Source organism: Oncorhynchus gorbuscha, linkage group LG03 (genome assembly GCF_021184085.1).
Source record: "Oncorhynchus gorbuscha isolate QuinsamMale2020 ecotype Even-year linkage group LG03, OgorEven_v1.0, whole genome shotgun sequence".
NCBI lineage: Eukaryota > Metazoa > Chordata > Actinopteri > Salmoniformes > Salmonidae > Oncorhynchus > Oncorhynchus gorbuscha.
In genome coordinates this window covers 64401076-64427928 of record NC_060175.1, presented here as the reverse complement: position 1 = coordinate 64427928, position 26853 = coordinate 64401076, and the positions used below count along the sequence as shown (strand labels likewise).

The window sequence follows — 26853 nt, the reverse complement described above, 5'->3', positions numbered from 1 at the left end:
ACACAGTCAGTCTACGGCAATGACACAGAGAAAGAGATACACAGTCAGTCTACTGCAATGACACAGAGAAAGAGATACACAGTCAGTCTACGGCAATGACAGCAATAAATACAGTTAGTATTTCAACCCCATCCACACTGCAATGATACAGAGAGAAGAAAAAGTCCCTCAAAGCTTTTCATAGCCTGTGCTCATCCACTGCTCTCTCAATAGTCATCCCATACCGACACTCATTGAGTAGGCACCTCATCCATTACTACACTAGAACCTATTAAGGACAGTCATCACCACTAACATTGACCATTCGGTAGTCTTTTGGCACTGTCATTCTTCCATAGTGTGTATATTACTTCAAACACTGTGCTGCAGAATAAGTTCAGGAAATGTCTACGACTCAAGTACCCCCGGCATGAATTCCAACTAAGCTGTGGATGTCTAAATGAAAACAGCCAAAGGAAACAGTGAGGGTTGAAGTCCGTGTTCCTGTGTGTTTAGAAACTTTATTAACGAGCCAATAGTTGGTGGTAGAGCAGCATTCAGCAATAACACGACTCACACGGGTAAATACTGCAGTCATTTCTCAGAAGTGCTGATACTATCATTCCTAGACACAGCCTACATCAGCGTCTCAACACTGCGCTGATTGAAAGTGCATGCAAGTGGGCCTTGCCTTGATTACTATTTGAAATATGACTAACAGCCCTATTCATTTTCTAACACGTCACCAACCCAATCTCTATGAATAAATTCAACACGGTCAGGATATTGATAAGGACGTAATCACGCAGCAGTAGCAACCAAGTAGCGCATCAACAAAACTAACCAAAGCAACCCAACCTTTCAACCCAGCATATAGTCAAACAGGAGAGGGTACTCACTCACTCTTACGTTCAACATTTGGAGAAGACTGCTTCTTCACACGCAGAGACATCCTGTTCTCGATGAACTGCCAACTCTTCCTCCATGCCTTGTCCACCATGTTGAAGATTTGAGTACACACTCACAGCAGCTCCTCCAGGAAACTCAGTCTGCACCGGGCAGTTCAAAGTTCAACCAGTGACCAATGACAGTTACATCATGTTTGGCATATAGGAGCCTCACTTCTACCAAAGTGAGTCCAATATATATTCCAAAGTCCAGTTGGAGCGCACGGTGACAAGGTAAATATATCAAAAGTTAACAATCATTTGGAACCGACTTAAAATCGATTCAATGAGTCAACGTGGAAGGGGGTATGGGAGGCTTCACCATATAACTCCCTGTCTTAACTCTTTGTCATGGGAGCTTTGACTTTAACACGGGATGTGTTGTGGTGTGAATAGTGACTTCACCTGTTAGTGTACACCTGACACACCCCTTGTTTCTTAGGTACATACAACCACTGCCCTCCTCATACAGGAGACTGCCAACTACCGAGTTATAGCCAGGAGGATTTGTTTCTGGATATACACTGCAAATAAGGAAATTCATCTTCAAGTTGCAATACAAACTACAGCCAGTGTGGATTTTAGCAATGATGTCATAGTTTAGCAATGCCTTTTCCAATTTCCATTACATGCTAAATGAGAAATAGTGATACTGTACAATTGTTAATAGAAATTGATATTCAAACTATTTGACTCATCTTACACCACACTCAAAAGTACCAAACAAGGTTGATTCCCGATAACATGTGACCTACAAACAGATGTCAGAGTCACAGCTGACCACAGTGTCAATCCCCTGACCATGACCACGGTATATTTCCAGCCTTATAGTGGGACGTTGTCACTTTTAAAGTCTAACCACAGTAACTGTATTGAATATTCACAACACACCCTTCTGCATCCCAAATATATACTGACACCATGTTCACATCCACAGTAAAGGTTAAATAGGCTCTCCAACTGCCCGATTAAAATGTAGGGGCCTTCTGAGTTATAGATGGGAACTAGCACTACTAACGTATGAATACCACAGATTAGGACATGAAAGGCATCAAGGAAACGGCCAAAGCCACTCCAGCTTCTATGCAGCTCAATCAGTTTAAAACTACTCTGAAAGGGACACATTGTGCTTTGTGAGGCCTTTGTATTCGTTTTAGACATTCAACTGCCTTTCAACCAAACAGCGAAGTGTGATTTCTGTAAACATGGTGGACGTGGCTCTATAGCAGACAGCCAGGCTGCCACCTGGGACATGGAGGAATTAGCTGAATACAGACACAGAATGATAAACTACTGCAAAAACTAGGGTCCTGCAGTGAAATTTAAAGTGACGGTTATGTATATATAAGGGCTGCCCCCCCCCAAAAAATATAGCGCGACCAAGAGTCGTCCTGTTTTCTTTTGACCAATCGATTGGTTGAAATGTTTAAACTTATTTTTCCATATATAGACAGACACACCCTGTTTGAATCAAATCAACTACATATGTACTGAGCTTGTCTGATACTTTAAGCACACTGTTCGATTAAATAATTAAGACACACAAATGACTCAAGAACCCGATGGTCACACTGTGTTAAAAAAATGACAGCGAGTGCCTGTGTGAGAGCATTGTCTCGCTCTCTTCCCTACTGCAGCGAAAAGGCACCACAGCACAGCAAGTGTTTATTGCGCTGTCCGTGCTGAAGCTGCAACATCAATTTAGCCATTTCTTACTTATTTGTTTCTGACTTTAAAGTTCTGTTACCGAAATCACTAATTTGTTTAGGAAAAACATTCCTTATTCCCTCAACCCTTGCTCTCTTTATGTAAAACATCTAAGCATCGCATGCATGTGATCAGTAGGGCCTGACCTATAACTGATCATAATCACATTGATAAATTGGTTATAACAAACTCCAAACACATTAACAAGTGACAGTAAAAATGGATGCAGAGGAAGTGAAAAAGAAACTCGAAACAGGCGTATGTTTACTGGTTGTTCAGGGGGGAAAGGGGAAGTCAGAACTGTGGAAGACATTTGACTTAGTTGTAGAAGCTACTGGAGATCCAGAAAAAGGAGGGTATGGGAGCAAGCGTTGCGTAGGTATTGTGTGCCAAATAGTTGAGGTTAGATTACAATATAATTTTTCTGACCATTTGGAACAGTGTAAACACTAAATAAGTGGACCAGAGAGTCTGTTCCAACTGAAAAAAAAATATATATAAAGCCTTTATTTCAGCAGACTAAAAACAGTTGCAAAACAAATGCTTGATTGCATTTCAAATGCTGTGTGATGGCATGAAAGAATGAATGAATGATTGATACAGTATATACAGTATATGTATTGAAATATAGGCCTAAGTCAGTTACAGTATAAAGACTAAACAGGATGCGCTCTTAGGCCTACAGCTCGATGTTGGTTATACAAGGCTGCTATACAAAGCCTACTAATGACAATGACATGACTTATTATTATAATGATAACAAAAAAAAAGAAGGAGATCAAGAAAAAGGAGGGTATAGGAGCGAGAGCTGCGTGCATATTATGTGTGACAAACAAGTTCTGTTAGATTACAATATTATTTTTCTGCCTGTTTGGAACAGTGTAAGCACTAAATAAATGATAAGTAATACCAGTCCGTTGTAACGAAAACATTTTGTAAAGCCTTTATTACAGCATAGTAAAGACAAAAAACTGCCAAATCTGGGAAATTGCTTTATCTGCCATTTTGCCATTGCACGAGGCTTGGTGCTCACGGAATTAGTAGGCAATTAAACAAACACTCAAACAGGCAACAGAAAAAAAGATCTGTCTTATTTAAATATATATGGATGATTTATAAAAAGTCCATTTTGCCATTGCACGAGGCTTGGTGCTCACGGAATTAGTAGGCAATTAAACAAACACTCAAACAGGCAACAGAAAAAAAGATCTGTCTTATTTCTGTAAATATATATGGATGATTTATAAAAAGTCAGGCACATTTAACAGTTATGCTATTGATAATAGACATAATTAAGTTTCTCTTCAATGTTCTTAGACAATTAGGCTAAGGGCTGTTTCCTCATTTCTGCTGCTGCTGCCTCCCACGCATTGATTCAATCCTAATATGCTGGTTAACTTTGCTATTATGCACATTAATATGCTGGTTAACTTTGCTATTATGCACATAGCAAACATAGGGAAAGGCACCAATTCTACAGCCCACTGAATATTATGTTTCAGAACCGCATTTAACACGGGAGAAAGTGCATTTGTTATAAAATAATATTTGATTCATTAGTGTTACACAATTATTTCGACATAATATAACCATATATAATTTCAGTTGCCTGTGGCCTCCGCAATGGATTCGTCCACTGAGACAGGCGCGAATAAGACAGGCGTGTTGTGCACCATGAAAAAAACAAGTCTCAGTTGTTCAACAGCCTATAGACCATACAATTGACCCGGTGACTAAATGGGTTCAGCCATAGTATGTATCATGTTGTTTATACGTTGTCTGCATTTACAATTTAAGCCCAGCAAAAATAATTGTCCCTTAGGGGATAAATAGGCTATACCTTTTATCAAGTTGAACTGAATGTTGGGAGTTGACTGAATTGAATGTATAATTAACTCATTGTCACAGCAAGACAAATACTGTAAGACATAAATCGTAGTTATACTCTATCCACTTCTTTCCCACCAATTTTTCAGACTATATCAGAGCACATTCCTGTGACAGTTTAAGTGGATAACATTAAGACCCCCTTTCTCACCAACTCCCTGTTCTTTCGGGTTGAGACACAGAGGGTTTACACAAAGGCATACCTTGACAGTAAGTGAATGCTAACTGCCTCCCTTGGAACATTAGATGTACACATAGTGTACGGCATCTAGAACATTTAGATCTGCGGACAGCTAGCTACAGCACCAAAACAACAGAGGCCCGTTTACTGCATGCAGCACCAACACAAACCCAGTGTGACAGAGTGAAATCACACTTCTTGCATAATCGCCGCGGGGACGAGTGTCCCCGACCATCTGTCATGGCAAACTGTGTGACGATGCATCCTTCCCTGGAGTGAGAGGCATGCGCACCTAGCACGCTGCCACAGTACCACCAGAGACCAGCGATAACAATGCTTTATATTCTTTTCAGGGGAATATTTGAAGTGATGGTTTATTTGGCATAACCGACAACACCGAACCGAATAGACATAGCTTTTACATCTGAATTGCTTGCTGCTTGGGGTTTTAGGGTGGGTTTCTGTATAAGCACGTTGTGACAGCTGCTGACGTAGAAAGGGCTTCATAAATACATTTGATCATAAAGTCCCTGAACCGTGTTGCAGTGAACCTCTTGCTGTATGATGTTGGCTGTGTTTTCCACATAAACAAAGACTTATTTTTCCTGATCCTGTGTGAAATAATCTTTCCTACAGAGATTTAGAACCTGTTTTCTTTAAGCTAGTGTAAGAGCTTTCGTGGGTTTGTTCTTCATTGTGTCAGGCCATGTAAGATAGTAGCTAAGTGGATGTGGTTGCTTTACAGTGCACGAATCCCTCTCCTCTACTGCGCTGGCCCTTTCCATGGAATACTGAAGTCACTCACCAGCATTCTTTACCTCACCCTTCTCCAGCTCCATCCATCACCCATTCTCCCTCTGCTTTTATGTCTCCCACTTCAGCCACCAAAATGGTGTAATGTCAGTAAGAAGAGAAAGAAGGCGAGAGAAAGAGACTCCAAGGGATGTCCTGCTGTTCTCTTCAAGGCCAGCCTCACTTCTCCTCTGTCAGGTCAGTTGTTCATGACGGCGGGAAAAGAACCAGGGGGGAAAAAGACGGAAGGAAGAAACAGCAGTGTGTTAGTGAGCAGATGTTTCATTTTGCAGTGAAGGGTGAAAAGAAGGGAGCGAGAGGAGGAGAGGAGAAAGCAGGGCTTCGGATGACGTCGCCACTCCACTTGGTTATTTGAGTTATGACTACAAATCCCACTGTCCTTCTCAGCCAATCAGATACAATGGGGATTAACAAATCACCAAAAAGAAAGGTAAACCAGTGGCAAGGTAATGAATAACGTAATATAAGAAACACCACCCCCCAGAAAAAGAGATTAAAATTGCTTTCCCCACCACTTTACATAAAGTTTGACTTGTCTTTTATTATATTAGCAAACTAGAAGCAGCAATGGTGATCTAAGATCCTCCTGCCAGACATACAGCCTGGTCTGGAAGGACTGGAGGAGTGTGTCAACTCAGCTGGTAGGGATTTTCAGTTGGGGGCCCAGAGGTGGGTCTTCCCTCTCTCCCTCCCCTCCTGGTAGACATGCATAGGCCTCAGCGTATTCCGTCACACAGTCCAGAGGGAGAAGAATCCCCGCCATCCTGGAAAAGAGGAGTCCATCCGCGGAGGTTCTGGGAATAGCGGACTGCTATTATGTGCAGGTTGGAGGTTTTGGCGCAAGAGGAGTTCCAGTGTAGCACTCACCCTTTCAACACAATTGATTCCCATTCAAAACCCTATTTTCCCTAACCCTAAACCCAGCCCTCAACCTAACTTTGAGCACAACATCTAACCTTAACCTTTAACCCCTAATCCAAATTCTAACCTTATAAACCCCCAAGAAATAGCCTTGTGGGGAGACCCCACTGGGGACTAACAAAGTGTCCCCAGTTGGTCAAATGTTTGTTAGTTTACTATTCTTGTATAGTTAAACAAGTCCACACACACACACCTTATTCCTTCATTCATGTGTGACAGTCTGAGTTCTCATCAACTGTGAAATATGTTTAGCTTGCTGTATGGCAGAATGTCACTCCCTTTCTCATTTAGCCTTTGGTCCTCTAAAAGAAACAATGAGGGAAAAAAAATCTCACCATAAGTCAGTTGAATCAATTATTAACTTAATGTGGCATTACAGTCCCTAACCCACACCCATCATCCTAACACCACAAGGAGTGAGTCCTCTCCAGTAGGCCACCAGCACATTTGTATTTTTTTATTTTTTTTATTTTACCTTTATTTTACTAGGCAAGTCAGTTAAGAACAAATTCTTATTTTCAATGACGGCCTAGGAACAGTGGGTTAACTGCCTGTTCAGGGGCAGAACGACAGATTTTGTACCTTGTCAGCTCGGGGATTTGAACTTGCAACCTTTCGGTTACTAGTCCAATGCTCTAACCACTAGGCTACCCTGCCGCCCCATGTTCTCCAAACACAAAAAAAAACAGATGTTTTCTCTCTCTACCGCCAGCCGGTAACTCAGAGAGCTCATAAATATGCAAACAGTGGTCGACAAAGACGCAGATGTGTAGGAATGTTTCGGAGGTCAAAGTTCAAGCAGACAACACAGCAACCATCTAATGTAGTGCAAGCGCAGTGTTAGGAAGAAGAAGAAAAAACAATGCTGTCTGAACAACACTCCTTTCAGGTCCAAGAATCATGTTAGTGGATCTTTATTAAATAACTCACAAAGGAGAGCTAGTATACAGAAACAGATTGGAATTGACAGTGTAGTACAGTTGGAAACTGGCTAGCTGTGCCGGATCATTAGGAATTTCCGGTAGATGTTATGTAGTTGACATCATCACAGTCGTAATTACAAAGTCCTGTAATTTTGACTTCTCAATTTTAAACTACTGTTAACTAATTCAGTCTCAGTGGTTGTGCTAGCAGGAAAGTTGGCACACGGTCTCAGGAGCAAGGAATGACTGTCTAGACAGAACACCAGTCCCACGTAGTCTCTGGGTCAAACGGTCTCATCTGGCCTGCAGAAACATTGATACACACACCGCAACTCTGTTCCAACGCCTATTTTGCAATTGTCTAGCAATGAATCATGCTTCTACTGTAAATAGTTTTAGCCTGGAATCATCACTGTGGAGCTTACTGTATGTCTAAGCCTCCCACTGCCACTTTGACCTATATCAAGCTCCGCAAAAGTCAGATGAAATGTCAGTCTGAGCCACTGTTATTAATGGCTATGACAGGTTCAATGCAGTCATCCCTAACCATCCACAAATGTACAGCAGAGATGCTAATGCTACTGTGAGGGGAAAAAATCTATTCCAATTGCATTCGCCACCTACACAGTTTACAGCTGGTATAAAAGGAGCAGCAAAACACTTGTGTGCTAGCTCTCTCAACGTTGAGGTAAAATAACTCAATAAACATTTTAAAAGTACCTTCCCTTGCGATGGTCACCCATGTCCATCAGTGTTGCTAACCCACCTCTGCCAAATAGGCAGTTGGTATTAACGTCACATACGGTGGGTGGTACAATCATATATATTAGTCACGCGAGCCCCATTCCTTCATCACTGTGAAGCATTATTTGTCTTGTCCATGCATTACTTTCCATTGTAAGTGAATAAGTCCAGCGTTCCGCACCAATGACTCTCACCCGATTCATTCACTGATTATGGGGTTGATTAATGAAGCACATTATTCATATTATTAAGAAATCCACTCTGTATTAAACCAACAGTCCGATATTAACTGGCACAGCAGGAATGCAGTAAAAAAAACAAGAGACCCTTTTTGAAAAGAGTGTCGACTTGGCTCGCCGGTGGCGTGTCACCCACAGACCACTCACTCAGTCACTCTGGCAGTCATCCACAAAGCACTGCCCATATAGGCTGCTACAGTCCAGTCCTTACCCCACCAACACACAGGCCCAGTCAGACCTGGTGCTGGCTGGCTTCTGTCTGAACCTGAGCCTGACAGTTGTCATGTGCCTCTCTAGTGGCTAACCAGCCAGGCTGTCATTCTCTCAGTAATTCAGAATTCAATGAGCCGCCGCGCCACACTCAGCACCTGCCCTTGACGATCCAGCCATTACAGGACAGCAATGGAATGATCCTCGACACATGAGGATGGACAGACAGACAGTGCACGTGCATGTCAGTTGCACTGGCACTATACTGTAGCAGTATTGCTGTAACACATTCAGTAAAGCTATCATTATTCTATTCAGGTATGCAAAGACGCCAAGTGAGAGTGGCCTATTTCGATAAAAGAAGAGCAGATATCAAAACGGCACACACAGACATCATCTGCATGCAATTCCATTAAGTGGGAGCACAGAATTCATTAGCGTGACTCTGCCATCACTACTGTAAGATATCTACCTTGGCTCATGTAATGTGGATATGCTATGCACGTCACTAGAATAGCACTCTGTTCAGCATGTCATACACATATCAGAGCACACACACACACACACACACACACACACACACACACACACACACACACACACACACACACACACACACACACACACACACACACACACACACACACACACACACACACACACACACACACACACACACACACACCTGTTTATGAAGCATTTTCCCCCTATCGCAAGTCATGATAACCTTAAACAGTGACAAAGTATACAGACGAACAGCTCAGACAGTACACCCATCCACCATACCACCCTGCCTTACCAGCTGTCCAGCTCCAGCTCCAGTAAGGACTGGGTCTTCTCGGAGTTACAGTGCAAACACCACATGTTGGCTAGCAGTCGCAAGACGAGGCATTACCAGCCCACTCTACCAGTCCCCATTACTGCCTACGGATCCCTCTCAGATGGACATAGTCCCATCGCTTAGCTCTCTGGGTGTAGCTTCACGTTAGCAAATATTCCCATTGCTTGGCCTTCCCAATGGATGTATGACAGGCAGGTGGCTAGCAGGGACTGCTAAGTGGCAGTCAGTATAGCCACTGATGGAGCTCGCACTCTCTCTCTCTGTCACCCCCTCTCCGTCTCTCTACCTCCCTGTGTGGGCTGTTTTCACTGGCCTGTTAGCAGTATGGAGGGGGGCGGGAGCAGGGAAGGGGGTGTGCTCTGTAGCTAGGCAGAGGAAAGGGGATGGAATTCCTCCGGCAGCACGCTAATGGCATAAGGGGAAAATACAAATGACCCTGGGACCAAGGAGGATAGAAGAAGTCATTCAGTCATGCTATCTGAGGGAGTAAAAAAAAAAAAAAACTTGAAAGAGGCTGGGATGGAGGGAGAGAGGATGGGCGAATAGGGGGAATGAGCAAGGGGCAGAGAGAGTAGGGCTGAAGTAGGGAGAGATGGTAGAGAGAAAGGGAGAGAGATGGTAGAGAGAGAGAAGTGAAAGAAGTTAGTCCACGGTCAGCCCAGTGGAGGAATGTAAGTGGGAAGAGAGGAGCTGGCCGACACAGAGAGAGAGCAGTGGAAGCACCTCTATTAATAGAGCCTTTCAGGGTCCAGCAGAATGTTGGGATATAATACAACAAGAGGGAAAAGAGGGAGAGAGGGCTTTCTTAGTATGAATTTAGCAGCCCTCCTCTCTCTATACATCCCTAATGCAATCCCATAGGACATAAGAGCTAGTGTACAGTCCGCTAGCCTTTCTGTATCTATACCCCTCTTTATTTCTCTATTTCTGTCTTCAACCCTCTCTCATCCCCTATTCTTTTCATCTTCCTGTTTTATAAGATGTCTCTTCGGCCTTCTTTGTAACGTCTGTATTCAGTTCTCTCATGCTCTATCATGGATGGAAGATAATGGAGCAGCACATAGAATGTCTCCCATTGCACCATAATGGCTTAGTTAACCAAGTGTGTCAGTCAGACATGAGCTGCAGCAATACCATTACCTGCTCGAGGTGCTGTGCTCTCTAGTCTCTTTAGGATTGACTGGACAGGGCCAGAGAACAATTACCCCTCTGAGAGAACTGGTTGGGGCACATGGGGGGACTAGGCCAAACTGCCCCCCCCCCTAGTCAGGGATATTTGAGGGGGGGGGGGGTTAATGACAACAGGTTCCTGGAAAAATAGGAAGAATGGTTCCCAGATGGGTCAGGTTTACTGGGGACACCAATCTCTGACGCGCCTGTCTCAGGAGGAAGGTGGTGATGTCCTCTAATTACAAGCCTGGACCCTGGGCCTCCCCGTGGAGAACATTTTTGCTTCCTTTGGCCCCTTTTCCCATCTGGGACATCAAACAGAAGATTGAGAGAGAGAGAGACACAGAGAGGAATGGAGTCAGAGACCAACAACAGAGAGAGAGAGAGAGAGAAACAGAAGGAAGCACACAAGGAACAAAAATGTGAATATTTGACCGTGTGTCTGTAAGCTGAGCGTCGGGTGCGGAAGATAAAGGTTATAGAGACAGCAGACGTCTGTGCCGCTGCAGCAGGAGGAAGGCAGACTGACTGAGGATCTATTTCAGATGGAGATGACTGAGACCCAGACCCTAGTGCTGCTGTACAGCTGTCGACACATAGCACAGCAGCAGAGACTCGACTTACAGGAATCACCTGTCACGCAGTCTTTCCACTGTTTAGTGAAGTCCCGTTTAGTTCCGGCCGACAGTAAACAAAAACAGCCACACCAAGGAGAAAAACGGTCTCAAAAACCCGCAACATCTTCAAACGTCCTTCAATCAAATTTAAAGGCTCATTATTTTGCAATTCAGATGCGTTAGGAAACCTGAGGGGAGAGCATCTTAGCGTTCACCAGCAATTTCAAACGAGTCCCGATGAGTCCTGAATATTATCAAAGCCCCGTGGGCTGCGACAGCAGTCAAAGCTTTGTTGTTTCATCGCAAGGGATGAATGAATAAACTCTATCCCTGCTGACATTTGTTTCGAAACAAGACCTGAATAGATATGAGTGGAGGATTTCATTACAGTCTGGTACAGTGTTGAGATATGCAGCTGTGTAATCAAAGGGCACCTCGATTCGTTTGCAATGATTACAAGGTCTGGAGAATATCACTTTTCTTATGGTCGATTAACATTTCTGAGTTTTACACGCAAGTACAAGCTAATTGTATCTGTGTAAGGAAGACGTAGAGGACATCACCACCTTGAGGTCCTTCTGTAGCTCAGTTGGTAGAGCATGGCGCTTGTAACGCCAGGGTAGTGGGTTCGATCCCCGGGACCACCCATACGTAGAATGTATGCACACATGACTGTAAGTCACTTTGGATAAAAGCGTCTGCTAAATGGCATATATTATTATATTATTATTATATATTACGTACGTTTTGAAGAAAAGCTCTTGATGTCTGTCACCAAGTAACCTGGAGATCAGGATTTTCTCAGTATTTGGCTAGAGATCAACAATAGTTCTTTGAACCTCTATTATTTCTAGTTTAGATTAATGATCTGCATAAAATAAATCATGTTTTCTGATGACAAGGGTATTTTTCCCCACAGCAATCTTAACTCTCTCACTAAATACACTAAGCCAAACACACATCCTTGCACCGTTAAACTTGGGTACAAGAAAAGTCTGGATTTCTTTAAACACTGAACACACCCTCTGTATCTACATCCTCCATCTCGCTCTCGTTCTCTCTCTGTATACAGTATGTGTGGAAAACCTTCTATATCCCCTCTGCCCTATCCAAGCGTCTGCACGGTTCTTTCCATGGGAATGATGTCATGGTTGGGAATTCCAACAGGAGGCCCTTTCTTTGCTCATAAAAAAACCCTATTTTCCCCAACTCACTGCACATGGCCTCCCTGCATTTCAGCTCATACTCCACCATCAGCTCCATACTCTCCTGTCCCCTTTTCTTGCCTCGGCAAGAGCCATAGTAGATCGGGGACATCTCCACTGCATGGCATATAAGGTTTAGCTTCACAGATCATTTCCATATTTCAGTCTAGCAAGAAAAGAACTTAATGAAGAATATTGAGTTATGAAAGTCTTACATTCAGAAAAGGAAGCGAAAATATGAATGACAATGGAAAACGGGCATCTGCTACAGTACTGCAGATTCCTAAGACCTCAAGTGTTTTTCCATTGAAGCGATAGCTAGTTTCCTGGAGACGCACTCACAAGAGTTTAAAAAAAATTGTATATGAAAGAGTTGTGCTGTGCAACGCTGTCTACATGATGTCATGCACCATTTATCATATCTGCTTTTGCAAGCCAACGCCGGTAAGCGCTGCACCAGAAATGGAAAAGAAAACGAAAAGTCGGGCTCTCGGCCCGGTCTGGAAGCAATTAGCTTGGCGATGTCATTGTTTGATACTGCAGCGGTTTAACAGAGAAGTAAAGGGGCCGGGATATTTGGAGTGAATTGTAAGCAACTCGTTAAAAGTAAAAATGAACACAGTTTTACCATTAACTCTTGGAGGGGGGGGATTCCTGTGTCGAACAGGGAGCTGGAAACAAATGTATAAATGGGCTGGACTGACAGTAATGAAAGGATATGAGGCGTTGCTCATCAGATCAAATTCTGTCTGGCAGCAAAGCTGGAACAGATGTGTTGCCTCTGGGATCCTCAAGGAACCATCAAAGATCGTCAGACATCGACTAGTGATGTCGACTGAAGAACGTGTCTCTACATCCGTTAGTAATGCCTGAACTCTCTAAGTTTAGAATAGGGGGAATTTGCCTGTCATGTTGTATAGCACCAAAGAATGGAGACCGTATACTGTATACGTGTAAGTAAGCTAAGTATATGGGCTGCTTTTCTTCCTTCCGTCTCTCACTGCAGCAAAACAACAATTAGCTTGCATCAATTAACCCGCCTGTTGTGTTCGTTTCATGTTAATTCATTCTGTGTTACCAGTCCAAAAAGGGGAAGTGTGTCTATCTGATAAATGGGCATGTGCCTGAACTCAATTTTATACACTAATTGTAGTCTCACCAATTCACCGGGAACACCGCAGGTGTACAAAAGTTAAAACAAAATACCCAAAATTTAATGAAAATCATCTAAATGTATTTTGTGTGTTCAGATGCCCTGTGTGGACAAAGACATGGAATCTTAATGACAATCAGATTAAATTAACTACATTTTCCAGTTTGAATGGAACACAACAGGAGGGTTAAGGGCCGCAGGGAGTTAAGGTGATTAAAAAAATAATAATAATACTTTTTTACACACAATTAACTACGCAGTATTGAGCTGCTGCACCCAGCCCCCTCCATGTTCAATTATTAGTGAATAAGCTTGATAAACTCAGAGCGAGGATCTCCTTCCAGAGGGACATCATATTCTTCAACATACTCTCGCCTTCGTCCGACATCCAAACGTATTATATACAACAGAACGGATTATATACAAGGCGGAGGGCTCTGCTTTATGACCAATAAGTGGTGTGAAGGGGGAAACGTACAGGAATTTGAGAGCTTCTGCTCTCCCAACTTGGAATACTTGGTCATCAAATGTCGCCCTTTTCACCATCCGAGAGAGTTCTCAGTAATTACCACCATGGCATTGTACATCCCGCCGCACACCAAAAATGCTCTCAAAGATCTTCATTGGACCCTGAACAAACTGGATACCACGTACCAGGAGACAGCCTTCATTGCCGCGTGGGACTTTAACAAAAGTAAGAAAATGGTGCTGCCGAATTACTATCAACACATTTTTAGACCAACTCATGCAGATTCTACGCTGGACCACAGCTACACGTCATTTCGACCCGAGTATAAGGTAAGTATAATCTCCCGTCCTACTCATGGCAAATCTGACCATGACTCCATTTTGCTCCTCCCCACCTACAAATAAAGACTCCAGAGGGATGTTTCAGTGGTCAGGTCTGTACCACGCTGGTCTGACCAATCAGAATCCATGCTCCAAAACTGTTTTGATCACGTGGCAGCCTTGTCAGGAAAATGAAGGAGTATAGTTAAACAGTACAAATATAACCTACGCAGATCGATGAATCAATCAATGAAATGTATTTATAAAGCCCTTCTTACATCAGCTGATGTCAAAGAGGAGGTAGGCACTTTGGTGGTGTGTTGCCAGGTAAACAACCTCTCCCTCAACGCCAGCAAAACAAAGAAGCTGATTGTGGACTTGAACTAGGCTGGGTCCGCCCCCATCCTCATCCACGGAGCCACTGTAGAGATGGTGAAAAAGTTCTCAAAAAAGGAGCTGAAATGGTCAAAACACGGACAATGTGGTGAAGAAGGGGGCACGGCAGCAACTCTTCAACATCAGGAGGCTGATTCAATTTGGCCTGTCCCCGAGGGCCCCCGCAGTGTTCTACAGGAGCACCATCGAGAGCCTACTGACTGGCTACATCACAGCCTGGATGGCAACTCCACTGCCGCTGACCACAAGGCACTAAGGAGGTGACACGCTCAGCCAAACGCACCATTAGGTGCACACGGCCTGTCCTCCAGGACACCTACAGCACCAGGCGTTGCCCTTAAAATGTAATTGAAAATATGTATAACATTGGATATTTTCCCCCTTCCGATCTCTACAACCTACTCAACATTATAAAAGTGAAATAACATTTTCCAAATGAATAAGAAATAAGCATGTATTGATTGCGTATGTCTTTACACCCCAGAGTTAACACTCGGTGGAAGCACCTTCGGCAGCCATTACAGCTGTGAATCATTTTGATTAAGATTGTATCAAAAAATGTAAAAACATTTCCCCTGTGTTATTGGGAACTGACTGGAGCTGTGTTTGACCATGAATAAATGTTTTCCCTCCAGTCCTCTTTACCAGGTCTCATATTTCACTGTAGTCTCTTCAAGCCCCACCCCTGAACAGAACCATGCTTCAGCACAGTGCTGCTGTGCTAAAAATAGAGCCATGTGAGAATGGAGGTGACACTGTGGTAAACACACTGTCAGGGAAATTAACAATTCACCACCACCTCTACCCAGAGAATGCTGGTACTTGTTTTTTTTAATGAACCTTTATTTAACTAAGCAAGTCAGTTAAGATCAAATTCTTATTTGCAATGAGAATTTAACTGCCTTGGTCTGAGGCCGAACGACAGATTTTTACCTTGTCAGATTTTTACCTAGTAGAACAATGTTTTTGTCTAATGCTCAGTGATGAAATTCCATTGAAATGGACCTACTTGTAGGGCACAACAAGGAGATATGACACATTCCTAGGCTCAGTTAGAGTATTGCCATTACAGTTAAGAGTATCCCTAATGGTCGGCCATTACATACAGAACTGTGCTCAGATTACCCCCAACGTGAGTGACCACGGAGAATATAAATACACAGAATGGCAACTGGAGTGCATGACACAGAATTATCCCTAACCACTTGCGCAGGGACAGATATGTTTTCATCGCCCTAATGGCTAAATTAGGATTGGAGTAGAGTAATCGGATCCTAGATCCGTGGTTAAGGGCTAGCTACACAGAGTGCATGACACTTTGATGGGGGTGGGGCCCGCCAGTTGTCCATCCCTGGTCCAGAGTGATAGGGCCACCTGCTGGCCAGAGATGTTATTGCAGCAATTTATGTTATCTTCCCCCAAAATTATTTATGTATTGAACCTTTATTTAACTAGGCAAGTCAGTTAAGAACAAATTCTTATTTACAATGACGCCCTACCAAAAGGCAGAAGGCCTCCTACAGGGACGGGGGCCTGGGATTAAAAATAAATACAATATAAATGTAGGACAAAACACACATCACAACAAGAGAGACAACACAACACTACATGAAGAGACCTAATACAACAACATAGCAAGGCAGTGCATAGAGGCATAGTAAGTGCATAGAGGCATATGTATAAACAGCCACACACACAGTGACCCTGAGGGAGAGCTGAGCTATGATCATGAAGTCATAGGACAAGGAGGTCAGGCATCTCTGTGACAATGGCGGGTGGAGGGAGGGAGGGAGGGTGGAATCAATGAGATGGAGTTATTCAAAGATCCACAGGATGGAATCAGACACTGACCTGCTTTTGCTCGTGAGTTAAGACGGTTAGTGGCGCACCATTCTATTTGAAGCAGTGCATAGAGGCGTTTGTGTCATGCGGCATGTTAAGACGGTCAATTGACTTATAGTTCACAGAATGCTTGATGCTTATTTAAAAGTAAATACATGTTGAACTTCATCAAAACACCAAAACACCAAAGCAGTATGTGGCAGGCCTGCACGGTTTCAATTTCTAAACATGATCAAACTGTGTCTCATCGTTTTCTGGTACTGGAAAAATAGAAGTAGAGTTGCATTATTACTGTATGTCACAACAATAAAACATCTGCAGTAAATTTCAAACACTTCTAATCTACTGGATAAAACGGAGAACTCCCTAACTCTCCTTCAGCAGCCAAACACTGTGGGACCCTTAGAACCCAACTACAGCTTTGAGTTGACATCTGCTTCCTGGTCAAACTGCACCATGGTGACCAATCCATCATCAGACAGACTCTCCGTCCGTAAAGCGAAGGCCAAACATTGTAAAAAGACACCTCCCTCGGCTCTCCTTCCTTTGTCTGTTTCCTAAATGGATTTTCAACAGCTTTGATATATCAGAGGGTAAAAACTGTCTGCTTCTGACGGTCCCAGAAATAGATTGAAACCTGATATCTGTCCTCCAAGTGAGTAGAAAAGCTCTTGATATAATAACTGGCCTGTGTTTGTTTTGGGCCATTTACAAGCACGCCTGTCTATGCAATCAAATTAGAGACACAAAAGCAAAGTGAAATCGAATGATGCTGTTGATATGTGCAAATTGACTGTACGGCCCACAATAAGAGCTGTTGTCGGTTTAATCTGCTTGCACTATTGGTTAATCGCATCAGTGATCAGATAGTCACAAGGTGAAAAATACTTGTTTTTTGAAGTATGTCCGCACCATGTAAGTATTACAAGGAGGTGGAAAAGAGTAAGCGAGAAAGAGAGCCCCCCCCCTCACATTCCCACTCACTCACCTTCCAAACCACATCCAGCTAATCACTTCTCCAGACCTTCCCTCTGTGTTGTGTCTCCTGCTCCCTCAGCCCTGGGCTTCTGCTGGAGGTCTGCTAGATCTGCTATCCCACTGTGTGCTCCCCTGCGCTACCCTGGCAGTGACCAGTGTCTCTGTAACATCCCAGCCCCCTGGCCAGAGACACTGGGGCTATTGAGCCCTAGAGGAGCACCTCCCTGTCCGGGCGTCTGCACTGGCGCTGACCATTGTTTGTGTTGGCACAGGGCATAAAGCAAGCCTTTCTCATGCCGCCCGCTGCATCATACATTTTCCATGTTTGATTAGGGGAAAATACAGACAGAGAAAAACAGGGCCTGCCCTGTGGCGAGGCTAGAGGATGTGTCATACTGTCAAAGACCTGCGCCAAATACTATACTGTATATTACACAGGTTTCTTTAAGAGAAAGAAATGACACAGATAAAGATGACACAGGCAAAGGTTGAGAGTTTGAGAGCTGTGCGGAATTACTTTTTAATTTCGCTCTCCTACTTTGTGCTCCTTCTGAAAGTGAGAACACTGATGATATTTCACATTAACGACCTCCTCATTTGGCTGTAGACAGTAGTACAATATTTCATTTCCCATACAGTTGTTTTTGGAGAAAGCGCTGTGTGTTAAATGATTTAGGCCAGCTGTAGGAGTGACTGCAACCACGGGGCTCGTCAAGTTAATGACCGAGAAGGTGATTAGCACTGAGTGACATAATCACTTAATGTCGTGCAAAGGATGGGAAGGCGGAGATAAGGAACTCTATATCACAGTGATTTGGGATGTACAGTTAGATCTCAACTTGAAGAAAAAGGGAAAATCTTCCACACAATATTAACCTTGCCTGCCAGGCTTCTAGGTGATCCTATAGTGCCGTTGGACACCCAACTGTTAAAAGAGACTCATACAAGCCACAGAGCGTTGCTGTTCAAATCCCAGAGCCAACTAGGTGAAAAATCTGTTGATGTGCCCTTGAGCAAGGCACTTAACCCTAATTGCTCCTTTAAGTCGCCCTGGATTCAAGTGTTGAATGTACGAGTGGGGATCCCAAAAGGTGTCCAGCAGGACCTCATATAATGATACTGTAACAAACACTAGAGTAGTATGTAACTAAACTATAGACTTAAGGACAGGCTTCCATTGGACAGCCAGATAGCTATAGTTTGACCCCTGAAAGCAGTGTGTTGGTGTTTGGGGAAACTGCAATGTCAGGTCCTCAATTTGTTAACGAAAGGAAATCCTGCCCAGTTTCTAGCGTCTTCTCTTTTCTCAAACTCTGCAAATCTGAGTGGAAAACAACAACCAAATCCAAACGCCTATCACAGAACGTACCTCTGAAAACTGTCAGCATAGGCCTATCAGTTTACCGGAGATGGTAACCTGGGACGTTTGCATTTTTTCCCCCAACTGCAAATGGACCTGGATCATTAGTATTTAAATATTAACTAAAATGTTTGCTTGAAAGCATCTTAACAATGAAGGGGAAATTAGGAGATACATTATTCATTACTTTTGTCCCGAGCCTCTGCTGAAAGTCCTTCACTTGTAAAGCCTTGGGTCTGTCGTAGGTAGCAACGGACACTGAATATAGGTCACTAGGTAAAACAACATGGATACAAAGTGTCCTTTTGGGGACAACTAAGATTTAACCAGTCATACGTTGTATTCTTTTACTCTCACTAAATGCTCCACCACCCCCCCCCCCCCCCCCATGTGAATATGAGCAACTAAGCAAACTTTTCTGCAGGTCACAAGTGTCAAGAAATGTATTCACGTCGACACATTCCAGTGGAACCAGATATCCTGAGTGTGCACATTCCATTCATACTTCATTTCCAGCAAGTCCTGGAAGTGTGCAAGTCAGCACATCTACCGTCTCTCCATATTCACAAAAACCCTCCAAGCTGACAGGAAGGATAGCCCTCTTTTTATAAGTTTGTGAGAACTGCATGTCAAGACCCGTGCCATGCCACAGGCAGGGAGTGGCAATGTATATAATACATTCATTATAAAGCACCAACTTTTACGTTTCGGCAGCCCTGACACCTCCGTTTGAGATAGTGCCAAGGTATTCACTAGAAGGAAGGGGCGATAGTCCTATGCAGGACACATGGATTCATTTACAATTACCAACAACAAAGACACAGGACTAACTTTGTTTTGTGTCCATGAAATCCATTCAGAGCCACAATCTCCTGGATCTCATCAGACATCCTATTGAAAGTCGATAGGGATGGAAGCCATTTGTTTGGAATGGAGCGAGAAAAACCACACAACATTCACACACCCACAATACATCAACACACAGCTCAGCTCACAACACTCCAACCCCAATTAGGTCCTGCAGAATTAAATTACAAAAATTACAGTCATTACGGAGAAATGGATTATAATCTGTCCGCTGTCTCGGCTTTATCCTGGGCAGTGTGATATATGCTCCATAAGGCTTGCTGCTTTAATGACGGCATGACATCCCTGGTCTTGGTGGGCTGCAGGGTCTATTGACCCGTAGCCCCTAAATTACTCATTAGAAGCCCCCAGGCCCAGTTCTCCCAGCCTACAGGATAACCCGAGGATAATACTCAGGTCAATTCAAGGGTAGCGGGCCTCATCCGCAGTCTGAATGACCCCTGCTCCCAAGTGGCACAGCGGTCTAAGGCACTGTATCTCAGTGCAAGAGGAGTCACTGTAGTACCTGCTTTGAATCCAGGCTGCATCACATCCGGCTGTGATTGAGAGTCCCTTAGGGCGGCACACAATTGGCCCAGCATCGTCTGTGTTTGACCGTCATTGTAAATAAGAATTTGTTCTTAACCGACTTGCCTAGTTAAATAAGGGTTAAATTAAACATTTTTTTTAAACTAACAGACCAGAGTCCAGGGATACACAGCTGCCAATCAACTGGAGGAGTTGAGGGATCAGTTTGGCTCCTTCAACTGGGGTAGAGATGTATAGGTGTGAAGGATGTACAGTGGATTAATTGAACCATAAGAGACTTTTCATTATTTTAAATGTACTTACAGTTAAAGTTAGCCTCGTACGAACCATCCTGATCTCGTGAGGGCACATTCTGTTTCGCTACAGAATGTGAGCTGGCAAGATCAGGGTGGTTCGAACGAGGCTAACTTTAACTGTAAGTACATTTAAAATAATCAACCAGTCTCTTAAGTTAAAGTGGCTACTACCATACAACCCAAACTGAATTTGGTCATCAAAGATACTCAGTCATTCTAATCCAATGACCTTCTTCCAAAGCTGAGGTGCCACTTGGAAAAAGTAGCTTTTTCCACAAGTCATTGCCACTGTGATACCACACAAAATAGATAGCACCAGACACTCCTAAATGTAATCTGTGAGTGACATAAACCAACAGGGGCCATTTCAGAGAGTGTTTTCTCTAATGGCGAAGTCCGTTTTCTCACAATGTACAACCTTAGTATCTATTGTGGAAACAGAGATTACAGGACTTTCTTCGTGACACTTTCCCCTTTATCTCCTTGTCCTTGTCAAACGCTTGTTATTCTCCGGTCTAAGATTTCATGTTAGTTTTGAAACAAAGGATGGGCTGTTCGGACTTAGGTAGAGGCAGTCCAACTCAAAAAGGTATTATGTTTGTGCCAAAAGGATCCGCTTCAACCTTCGGAAGTGGAAGTCCTGTTTTAGATAGGGAGGTCTCCAATTGGAAATACACCTCACCCAGTGCATTTTTAGATTCCTCTTTTTGTAAAAAAAAAATAAATAAAAAAAAATAAGAAACAGTCTGATACCCCCCAAAACAGATGTTTACTCTCTCCATGGCGATGCTAGCCAGAGCTAAAGAAGAAGAGAAACTAAGCTGGTACACAGAAACCACACAGCCACAGCTCGGGTGTGCTTTCACACCAGCCTCCCTGACAACCAGGATATTACCCTTCCCAATCCACACACGTGTACTATAGACGAATAGCAGAACCACAGAGCTGAGAGCCCAGTCTTTACTGCCAGGAGAGCTGAACAGGAGGGCCAGTGTGAGGGTGACAAGTCCCGTTTATCGGTCTGGAGGTTAAGTACGTTAACATTGACTTGTGCAGTCACAAGGTTAAGTTAAGTTGTTTTAAGCAGAGGGTTGATCTTGAGGTAAATCACATTTTATAGAGGCAGACACCATGCTGAATACAGAGCAGAGAACAGTGTTGTGCACTGTCATTTCCAACATCTTTATTCAGTGGTACATTTTAGTCAGTGCATAAACATACAATGGAATGTGGAGAAAACACCTGGGATACAGAACTCTGTGAATTCTGACTAATGATCCAGAGGGGAATTCTGCGTTTCATTACGATCTCTAGCAGAAAAACAAAAGACGACAAAGAATGTCATGATGGGATAGAGCGAGAGAGAGCAAGATCGAGTGAGAGAACGAGGGAGGAGGGGTGGCTATTAAGGGAGGGAAGTACACAACGCGGCATGGAAACAATCCATGCATACAGTACTGTAGTTTCCCCAACCTCCATTCTGCCATATGACTGAGAGAGAGAGACCACTCACAGCTCTGTGCATTTAATTTGCTCTGGTAAGCCATCCATTTTGTAAACAGCTCTAATGACTGCAGATCAGTAGTTCTGAGTGAACGGTGAAAAACAGGCAGGGGTCTGTTATAACCAACACTGCCTCGCTTGCGTCGGCAGGAACAATTGAGGAAAAATCGATGTGCAGTCAGAGGGTCCCATCCTGTCCGCTACAGGTTTAATTGAAAATATGCTAATAGTGTGCTACCAGGTGCTGATCAAGATGAATCACCCTGGAGCTCTGCCGTGAGTCAGAGGGGAGAGCTGGGCTGGCTGGGGAGACATGGCTGCTCTGCTCCATCATAGACAGGACAGGAAGGAAGATCCAGCATAGATAGGACAGGAGGGAACAACAATTGGTCTACAGCAGGGATGGGAAACTTTGATAGGGGTGGGGGCCACAAAAAAAAACAGAACTCATGAGGGGCCACAGTGTCTCGCAAAGAGAACGACAGTAAATCGTTACGAAGAAAAGAAGGTCAGTCAATCCGGAACATTTCTAAAACTTTGAAAGTTTCTTCAAGTGCAGTTGCAAAAACCATCAAGCGCTATAATGAAACAGGCTCTCATGAGGACCGCCACAGGAATGAAAGACCCAGAGTTCTCTGCTTTACAGAGTTCAAGTAACAGACACATCTCAACATCAACTGTTCAGAGGAGACTGTGTGAATCAGGCCTTCATGCACAAATTGATGCAAAGAAAACAACACTAAAGGACACCAATAATAAGAAGAGACTTGCTTTGGCCAAGAAACATGAGCAATGGACATGAAATCTGTCATTTGGTCTGATGATTTCAAATTCGAGATTTTTGGTTCTAACAGCTGTGTCTATGTGAGACGCAGAGTAGGTGAACGGATGATCTCTGCATGTCTGGTTCCCACCGTGAAGCATGGGGGAGGTGGTGTTATGGTGTGGGGGTGCTTTGCTGGTGACACTGTCTGTGATTTATTTCGAATTCAAGGCGCACAACCAGCATGGCTACCACAGCATTCTGCAGCGATACGCATCCAACCTGGTTTGCGCTTAGTGGGACTATCATTTGTTTTTCAACAGGACAATGACCCAACACACCTCCAGGCTGTGTAAGGGCTATTTGACGAAGGAGGAGAGCGATGAAGTGCTGCATCATATGACCTGGCCTCCACAATCACCCAACCTCAACCCAATTGAGATGGTTTGGGATGAGTTGGACCGCAGAGTGAAGGAAAAGCAGCCAAGTGTTCAGCATGTGGGAACTGTTGGAAAAGCATTCAAAGTGAAGCTGGTTGATGCCAAGAATGCCAAGAGTGTGCAAAGCTGTCAGAGGCAAAGGGTGGCTACTTTGAAGAATATTTTGATTTGTTGAACTACATGATTCTTTGTGTTATTTCATAGTTTTGATATCTTCACTACTATTCTACAATGTAGAAAAAAAGTACAAATAAAGAAAAACCCTTCAGTGAGTAGCTGTGTCCAAACTTTTGAGTGGTACTGTATATACATACCCACAGTGGCAAGAAAAGGTATGTGAACCCTTTGGAATCACCTGCATTCCTACATAAATGAGTCATACAATTCAATCTGATCTTCATCTTAGTCACAATAATAGACAAACACATTGTGCTTAAACTAATAACACAACTTATTGTATTTTTCTTGTCTATATTGAATATATAATTTAAACATTCACAGTGTAGGTTGGAAAAAGTACGTGAACACCTAGGCTAATTACTTTTTCAAAAGCTAATTGGAGTCAGGAGTCCACTAACCTAGAGTCCAATCAATGAGACGAGATTAGAGATGTGGGTTAGAGCTGCCCTGCCCTATTAAAAAAACAAATATATTCACAAGAAGCATTGAACGATGTGAATCATGCCTGGAACAAAATAGACCTCAGAAGACCTAAGATTAAAAATTGTTGACTTGCATAAAGCTGGAAAAGGTTACAAAAGTATTTCTAAAAGCCTTGATGTTCATCAGTCCACAGTAAGACAAGTTGTCTATAAATGGAGAAAGTTCAGCACTGTTGCTACTCTCCCTAGGAGTGGCCGTCCTGCAGAGTTGACTGCAAGAGCACAGCGCAGAATGCTCAGTGAGCTTAAGAAGAATCCTAGAGTGTCAGCTAAAGACTTACAGAAATCTCTGGAACATGCTAACATCTCTGTTGACGAGTCTACGATACGTAAAACACTAAACAAGAATGGTGTTCATGGGAGGACACCACGGAAGAAGCCATTGCTGTCTGAAGTTCGCAAAAGAGCACCTGGATGTTCCACAGCGCTTCTGGCAAAATATTCTGTGGACAGATTGAACTAAAGTTGAGTTGTTTGGAAGGAACACAACACCGTGTGTGGAGAAAAAAAAGGCACAGCACACCAACATCAAAACCTCATCCCAACTGTAAAGTATGGTGGAGGGAGGATCGTGGTTTGGGGCTGCTTTGTTGCCTCAGGGCCTGGACGGCTTCCTTTCATCGAAAGAACAATGAATTCCCAAGTTTATCAAGATGTTTTGCAGGAGAATGTAAGGCTACCTGTCCACCAATTGAATCTCAACAGAAGTTGGGTGATGCAACAGGACAATGAACCAAAACACAGAAGTAAATCAACAACAGAATTATTTCAACAGAAGAAAATATGCCTTCTGGAATGGCCCAGTCAGAGTCCTGACCTCAACACTGAGAGCGGTTCACACCAGACATCCTAAGAATATTGCTGAACTGAAACAGTTTTGTAAAATTCCTCCTGACCGTTGTACAGGTCTGATCCGCAACTACAGGAAAAAGTTTGGTTGAGTTTATTTCTGCCAAAGGAGGGTCAACCAGTTATTAAATCCAAGGGTTCACATACTTTCCCCACCCTACACTGTGAATGTTTACACGGTGTGTTCAATAAAAACATGAATTGTTTGTGTGTTATTAGTTTAAGCAGGCTGTGTGTCTATTGTTGTGACTTAACATTTGATCTGATCTTTGTCTATGACCAATTCATGCAGAAATCCAGGTATTTCCAAAAGTTCATATACTTTTTCTTGCCACTGTATATCACATTTATTTTTTGGGGGTGAAATTGGTCCACCGGCCAATAAAAGGGGGGGGGGGTTGCCTGCTGGCCACCAGTTGCCCCTACCTGGTCTACAGAGAGAGAGACAGCAAAGGACAGAATAGCCACAGATCTACAGGCCCAAACATGTCCTCACAAACCATCTCTGTTCAGACAAGAACACACACTTATGTTAAATAAAGTGTATGCGCATACAAAAATGGTATAAAAAATACATACAAAACTTCTCTCTCCCTCTATCTTTTTCTCCCCCTCTGTTCTCTACCTCCAGGGGACATGCATCAGCGTGACCATGACATCAGACTACAGAGCAGAGAAGTGGAGCCGGCACTCCGGCGTACCGTTCGATCCATTGACATGGCAGCCTCTGCTCTCAGCTGCAGCTCTGGATCCATTGTCTGCATCCCTCCTCACTGCCACACACGGACTTAGTCAGCACAACAACACCGCTTATACCCCACTACTGCAGCCAGGTAGGTACTGCAAGCAACCATCAAACACACACTGACAGCAACAGAGACATGTGCCCACCTACCTGAGCCTTCATATATCTGCCACCTCTGTGTCGAGTGTCGAGGACACAGAGAGAGTTCAGGTGGAGCTGAGAGCCCCTGCACTATAAGGCAGGCTCGTTGATCTACGTAGAGCTGAGGTCGATAAACAGGCTGCTAAGCTAGCAGAGGAGAGGTGGACAGAGGTGGGATATAGTGCTGTAGTGTAGGCTGCCTGGGGTTAAGAGACATGGAGCACCAGGCAGGAACCTCTATCGGACTGATTTATTCTTTAGTCATCAGCACATTCCCTTGAATGTCAATGAAAAGGAGAGTCTCTCCCTGCGCCCTCCCCCTAACCGCTCTCGCTCTCTCTCTCTCTCTCAGCTGCTCTGTCAATCTTGCCTTCTCTCTCTTTCTCAGTCTACTTTCATACCACCATCTTTCTCTCATACACTCAGCTGTTTTCTCTCTCCCCCTTCATCCCTCTCTCTCTTTCAGTGCATTTATTCAGCTGTGGCATTGATCTCGGGCGCATTGGGGACGTGTCTGTCCAGAATCAGTTTGTTGCAACGCTGTTTCCATGCCTCTCTCGCGCTCTTTCTCCACTACACATGACAGGACCAGAGGGGAAATCTGATCTTTGTCAGACAACACTCTGAAACAACTGTATTATACATTTATACTGACTGAATCTGGACTGACTCTTCATACTAAATAATGTATTGCAATCTATATTGGCTTGTAAAATAAGCATTATATTTCAATCTTAACTGGTTTGACTCAAACCACTTCTGTAGCGTATGAATGGAAAGGAAAAACGAATCCCTGCATGCGATTGTATAATCTGAAACGGAAACCATGGACATCGCTAGCGGAAAACGTTGTCAGTATAATCCGGCTTCCAGGAAACCTCCACCTCCCCATCTTTCCTCTGGGCCTTGTGTCCTGTACAGGCCTCACTAAAGCTCTCTAGCCCAGTCCTCTGACTCTATGCTGGGCCAGAGACCACAACACTGTGTCTGTCAGCACCTTGTGGAGCACAATAGAAACAGCTCTCTCCATGGAAGGTTCCGTTGGTCCAGATTCCAGTTACCACAGGATTTACCTATTGTAAAATAGCTGTGCTGTAAAATGTTATTTTTTTGTATTTGTATGAAGCAATCTTGGAAACCCAGAACCAAATGTTGCG

At 43.6% G+C, this 26853-nt stretch overlaps 1 protein-coding gene and 1 long non-coding RNA gene across 12 annotated transcripts in view; one reads left to right on the top strand and one right to left on the bottom strand.

The window, feature by feature from the left end:
- LOC124031693 (IQ motif and SEC7 domain-containing protein 1-like) overlaps positions 1-26853 on the bottom strand; it is a 176319-nt gene that overhangs the window by 24350 nt on the left and 125116 nt on the right. Inside the window, exon 1 of one of the 11 annotated variants that reach the window (XM_046343268.1) lies at positions 17553-17679. The exons of 7 other annotated variants lie outside the window; for them this stretch is intronic. In XM_046343268.1, the coding sequence (XP_046199224.1) occupies positions 17553-17566 (14 nt within the window). In that variant the 5' untranslated portion in view covers positions 17567-17679. Of the gene's footprint in view, positions 1-878; positions 1323-9350; positions 9698-17552; positions 17680-26853 lie in introns of those variants that run through there. 3 more of the 11 variants (XM_046343266.1, XM_046343264.1, XM_046343270.1) reach the window with 3 other exon arrangements.
- Positions 785-25925, top strand: LOC124031694. Its single transcript, XR_006838159.1, has 3 exons — positions 785-1160; positions 5583-5691; positions 25442-25925. It is a non-coding gene; the product is annotated as an uncharacterized LOC124031694 (long non-coding RNA).